The sequence below is a fragment of the Berghia stephanieae genome, chromosome 4, assembly GCF_034508935.2.
Source record: "Berghia stephanieae isolate SIO BIC M18660-M18661 chromosome 4, UCSD_Bste_1.3, whole genome shotgun sequence".
NCBI classification, from domain to species: Eukaryota; Metazoa; Mollusca; class Gastropoda; order Nudibranchia; family Aeolidiidae; genus Berghia; species Berghia stephanieae.
This window is the reverse complement of record NC_088363.1, coordinates 25,180,212-25,186,211: the sequence shown is the minus strand read 5'-3', so window position 1 is coordinate 25,186,211 and position 6,000 is coordinate 25,180,212. Positions and strand designations below refer to the sequence as shown.

At 38.8% G+C, this 6,000-nt stretch overlaps 1 protein-coding gene and 1 long non-coding RNA gene across 2 annotated transcripts in view; one reads left to right on the top strand and one right to left on the bottom strand.

Annotated features, from left to right (window-relative positions):
• The window catches only part of LOC144971965 (uncharacterized), a 13,318-nt gene extending 9,124 nt beyond the window's left edge, over nucleotides 1-4,194 (top strand). Inside the window, exons 5-6 of the mRNA XM_078913043.1 lie at nucleotides 670-849; nucleotides 2,986-4,194. Of these exons, the coding sequence (XP_078769169.1) occupies nucleotides 670-849; nucleotides 2,986-3,147 (342 nt within the window). The 3' untranslated portion in view covers nucleotides 3,148-4,194. The remainder of the gene's footprint in view (nucleotides 1-669; nucleotides 850-2,985) is intronic.
• Nucleotides 1-6,000, bottom strand: part of LOC144971966 (uncharacterized) — a 56,006-nt gene that overhangs the window by 48,770 nt on the left and 1,236 nt on the right. The window lies entirely within an intron of this gene.

The window sequence follows — 6,000 nt, the reverse complement described above, 5'->3', positions numbered from 1 at the left end:
TTGTTGATGTTGGTGGTGGTGGTGGTAGTAGTAGTGGTGGTGATGATGATGGAAGTGGTGGTGGCGATTGTGGTGGTGGTGGTGGTGGTAGTGGTAGTGGTGGTGGTGGTGGTGGTAATGGTGGTGATCATGATGTGATGGTGGCGGAGGTGATGATGATAAATATAGTGGTGGTGGTGGTGGTGATGGTGGTGGTGGTGGTGGTGGTGGTGATGAGTTGGTGGTGGTGATGATGATGTCAGTGGTGGTGGCGATGGCGGTGATGATGATGGTAGTGGTGGTGGTAATGGTTGTGATGATGAATGTGGCGGTGGTCGCGATGGTTGTGATGATGAATGTGGTGGTGGTGATGATGATGATGGTAGTGGTGGTGGCGATGGTTGGGATGATGAATGTGGTGGTGGTCGCGACGGTTGTGATGATGAATGTAGTGGTGGTGGTGATGATGATGGTAGTGGTGGTGGCGATGGTTGTGATGATAAATATGGCGGTGGTCGCGACGGTTGTGATGATGAATGTAGTGGTGGTGGTGATGATGATGGTAGCGGTGGTGGTGATGGTTGTGATGATGAATGTGGTGGTGGCGGTAATAAATAGAAATGAAGACAACGAAGCTTTAACCACAAGAAATTCAACTTTGAAACGTTGTTTCGCCTTCTTACTCTTAAGGGTCTTCTCCATGAGGACACAACGGACCAAGATCGCATCAGTGTGTGTAAGGCTATCATTGATCACTGGATGGACAAGACCAAAACCATGTCGGACAAGAAAAGGTTCAAACAGCTTTACAACGCCTTTATGACTCTCAAGGAAAAAACACTGGCTGAATCTCTCAAACAGAAATTTGAGGTAGGAATGAAGTAAAAAAGGAAAGCAAGTCATTTATAAAAAAATAAAATAAATAAATAAATTTTTAAAACTTGAGATTTTATATAGAGCAATATCCACTAAACGTGCTCAAAGCGCTTTACAAAGGATCCTTGACAAACAGCAACAGGTAACTTGTAGAAAGAGGCATGACGCCGGTTAGGCGATATTACAATTTTTTTCGACAGAGACAACGCTGTTGGCGAACAGGTACTCATTTTACACCTGAGTACGGTGAGAGAATGTGAGTAAAGAGCCTTTTCCAAGGACTCAACTATCCGCCGAGTGAAGCTCGAACTAAGGACCTTCCGATCCGAAAGCGAGTGTCATACCACTTGACCACATAGCCGCACATCATTTCATGTATCTGAACAGGAGTAAGGTATTTCACGGCTTTGTTGTTTAGCGGTATGACACTCGCGTTTGGACCAGTAGGTCCTTGGTTTCAGTCCCGCTCTGAGCGGCGCAAAGTTGAGTCCATGGAATAGACTCTACGCACACTTTAACACGAGTACATGGCTAGTAATAGTAATAGCGTTATCTCTGTCAAAAGAAAATTGTAATAGCGGCCTACAGCAGTCGTGATGTCTCGTCCAACATCTTAAGCGTTGATGTTGGCTTGGGGCCTCTTTTCACACATTAAAAAATTAGTTCCCACTACATATTATGTGAAATCGAAATTGATGTAGGACGAAGTGTGAACAATGGCAGATACAGTAGAAAGAAAAGTACAAGAAATGAACATCATGAATCAACACCCCCCCCCCCCCCCCCAAAAAAAAAAAAAAGAAAAAAATTAAACCTAGCTAGCTTCGATTGGAGATTGATTATCAACCCCCCCCCCCCCCCCCCCCCCCCCCCCCTATACCCGCAATAATTACTGCTGTTAAGGCTGTTTCGTTCAAACCTTTTTTTTTCTTTCCTTGCATTGAAGTCAAGGGAGGCTGCTCGTATCAAATCGTTTATGCTGTCTGTTAATAAGATTGTTATTTCCCTTACATAGCATAAATTGTCACGGAATGCATTACTTGTGTTTTGTTTTCTTGTTACGCGTTTTACGGCGCTGCAACACATTTCGATAATTTCAGTACCATCAAAAAGAAAAGAACTGGAATAGTCAAAAAAAAAAGTTGAAGAAGAAGAAGAAGAAGAAGAAGAAGAAGAAGAAGAAGAAGAAGAAGAAGAAGAAGAAGAAGAAGAAGAAGAAGAAGAAGAAGAAGAAGGAGGAGGAGGAGGAGGAGACGAGGAGGAGGAGGAGGAGGAGGAGAGAGGAGGAGGAGGAGGAGGAGGAGGAGGAGGAGGAGAGAGAAAAAGAAGAAGAAAAAGAAGAAGAAGAAAAAGAAGAAGAAGAAGAAGAAGAAGAAGAAGAAGAAGAAGAAGAAGAAGAAGAAGAAGAAGAAGAAGAAGAAGAAGAAGAAGAAGAAGAAAGAAGAAGAAAGAAGAAGAGAAGAAGAAGAAGAAGAAGAAGAAGAAGAAGAAGAAGAAGAAGAAGAAGAAGAAGAAGAAGAGAGAGGAGGAGGAGGAGGAGGAGGAGGAGAGAGGAGGAGAGAGGAAGAGAAGAGAAGAAGAAGAAGAAGAAGAAGAAGAAGAGAAGAAGAAGAAGAAGAAGAAGAAAGAAGAAGAAGAAGAAGAAGAAGAAGAAGAAGAAGAAGAAGAAGAAGAGAAGAAGAAGAAGAAGAAGAAGAAGAAGAAGAAGAGAAGAGAAGAAGAAGGAAGAGAGAGGAGAGGAGAGAGGAAGAAGAAGAAGAAGAAGAAGAAGAAGAAGAAGAAGAAGAAGAAGAAGAGAGAAGAAGAAGAAGAAGAAGAAGAGAGAGAAGAGAGGAGGAGGAGGAGGAGGAGGAGGAGGAGGAGGAGGAGGAGGAGGAGGAGGAGGAAGGAGGGAGGAGGAGGAGGAGGAGGAGGAGGAGGAGGAGGAGGAGGAGAGGGAGAAGGGAGAGAGAAGAAGAAGAAGAAGAAGAAGAAGAAGAAGAAGAAGAAGAAGAAGAAGAAGAAGAAGAAGAAGAAGAAGAAGAAGAAGAAGAAGAAGAAGAAGAGGAAGAAGAAGAAGAAGAAGAAGAATTGATGATGATGATGTATTGATCTAATTAATCAAACGTAATACTAATACTGTCTCGTCAGGCCAATGAACCAGTTCAACTTGAGATGTTCTACAAACTGGACTGTGGCCGACTGGGACCATGGGTTCCGCCTGTAGAAGACATCAGCGTGCCGTCAAGCACTGGAAGTGAAACACCGAGTAGTAGTGGTAGTGGTAGCAATTCGGATCTCAGTAGTGTGTAATCGTGGCCATCGGTAACTCACAGCGTCGCCATCGTAAACTCATAGCCTGACACTGACTAAAAAATGACGTCAAAAGACCAGTCTTTGGCCACAAAAGAAAAAAATCGTGAGTTGTATTCAACAGTTCAAGCAATGGGACTACTTGTTTTCATGAGCACTACTTACTAACGACAACTCACTACTAGGCGGTACAAAAACCAAATAATGACGTCAAAAGATCAGTCCTTTTGGGTTTCAGTGTCAGGCTATAACTTAACGATGGCTACGCTCAACCTGACTCTAGAACCATCTAAGACTTATAGTTTGACGTCATTTTTTAGGTTTGTGCAGCGTGCAGTGAGTTGTCGTTAGTAGAGCTCAAGGGAACAAGAGATTCAATTGGTTGAACTGTTGAATACAACTCACGTTTGTTTTCTTTTGTGGCCAAAGACTTGTCTTTTGACGTCATTTTTTGGTCAGTGTCAGGCTAAAAGATAACGATGGCTACGGTGTAATGCTGTTATTGTCTGTATTATCTAATCTATGTGTATTTTTGTTTTGATATATCAATATACTATAACATATTATACTATAGTATGATATGATATAATAGGATATATATATTTGATATTTTATTATATATTAGAATAGAACGACGTGTATTTATTTCCAGGTCTGATATCCCAAAATAGTTATGGGCTCATTATTGTAACGGAAATACTCTCAAACCAACGCAAAATATTGTCCATTACATTACAGAAATATTAAATCAGACTCACAGTTGCGTTCGGCTATCAGACTTACTTATTTGTGCACGTCGAATATAATATAATATATACGCATTAGACATTAATATCATATATTATTATTAATGATGATGATGATGATGATGATGATGATGATGATGATGATGATGATGATGATGATTAATAGTTGCGCTTTTACTGACTTCTACAACACTCATCACTGATATATTATTTTAAACGGTTTTTTATTCATTCTTGGAATTGACGTTTGTGAATCCAATTTCCACAAGGATAAATAAACTCTATTCATTTTATTTATTTATCTACCTATTTTGATGTTGTTTTGTTTTGTTTTGTTTTGTTTGTTTTTTTTTGTTGGTTTTGTTTTGTTTTAATTTTTTTTAATGACTTAAATTCTATTTTACTTTTCTGCGTCTAATTAATTCCGACATAACTTTCTTTCAAGCCGTTGACTTTAAGTGTTGACTTAATGCGGATTCTTCTGTATTTTACTTAATTGAAACGCAGGCCATGAATTGGCCGACCTGTCCCTTGACATTTTTATTAATTAAAAATCTCGATAAACAAAGCAGGGTGTTCTTATTAGAAAGATTCCATAATTGAACATAAACAGACTACTAGTTAGTGACGACGTGATTAAAGAATGGAGGAAAGGATGAACAAAGAACGCTCCTATTAACATTGGTGAGTTTTCCTCCCACCAGCAGTGGCTAGTAATTTGTTATCTCATAAGTAAGGTTCTCGTTGGTTTTCGGGGTTTGTTGTTACACACGTTTATTAAATGAATATATTCTTACTTTTGGGGGGGGGGGGGGGGGAAATGCGGTGGAGTTAATATCTGCCAACTTGAAAATTTAAAAATTCGTAATACTTAGGAAATAAAAACGGAAGCCGCTATAGTAAACAGTAAAACGAAATTTACCCTCTCACAAGGAATAAATGCCACTTTAAAATTCTTAATTAACTCACTCAACCCTAACACCGACTATATCCGTAGTTTACCCGGGTTAGTTTTGCTCCATGCCTATTTATTACATTTTTCTGAGACGAATTATTGGCGTAGACCCTAGTATCAAAGCTAATGCTTTTAGTTTTTGTATGTTAATGTTAATGGTAGTTGAATAAAACTATCTATGTACATGCTCATTTTTAATATATTTTTTTCAATTTTGAAAAGTAGCAAAAATCTCTAGGATTGAGTGAGTTAAAATGCAATGACGTAGTCTCGCATCAGCTTTCATTTTTAAAAGGATTTAACGACTTAAAGATACTCATGAAGTTCTGAATTGCTCGTAATAATAGACAGCCAGGTGTGTAAGTTAAAAATAGTTGTCGTAATGTCAATGATCACAACTGCCAATACTGCCGTACTCTGGAATATCCCATATTAAAAATTTGGCCAGAAAACTCGTCCTTCAAATATCGATCGATTTGTTTGTTTTTGTTTTTAAGGGTTTTACGGCGCTTGCAACACATTTAGGTCATATCAGCGCCAGTAAAAAGGAAGAAAATGGGATAGTAAAAAGTTCTAGAATTACAATTAAAGCACCCAAGAAAAAGTAAGACATAGGGGAACTGGGAACAAATAGGAATCAGATGTAGATTCCAAGAGCACACTATCAAAGTACTTAGTTTGAGATCACCTATAAGTCCTATCCGGACACAAGCACAAAATCCAACAAAGAGGAATACACTCAAATGCTTACATTATAAATTCAAAATAACATATAATAATAAATAACAAAGAGATGATTTACAAGGAAAAAATATCATCTCCCAAAACAATAACTATGCAATTTGACTTGTTTGTTTGTTTGTTTTTAAGGGTTTTACGGCGCTTGCAACACATTTAGGTTATATCAGCGCCAGTAAAAAGGAAGAAAATGGGATAGTAAAAAGTTGTAGAATTACAATTAAAGCACCCAAGAAAAAGTAAGACATAGGGGAACTGGGAACAAATAGGGATCAGATGTAGATTCCAAGAGCATACCACCAATGTACTTAGTTTGAGATCACCTAAAAGTCATCCAGACACAAGCACAGGCCCAAACTAAGAGGAATACACTCAAATGTTTACCAATCATATAATATAATATCTAAACTCAAC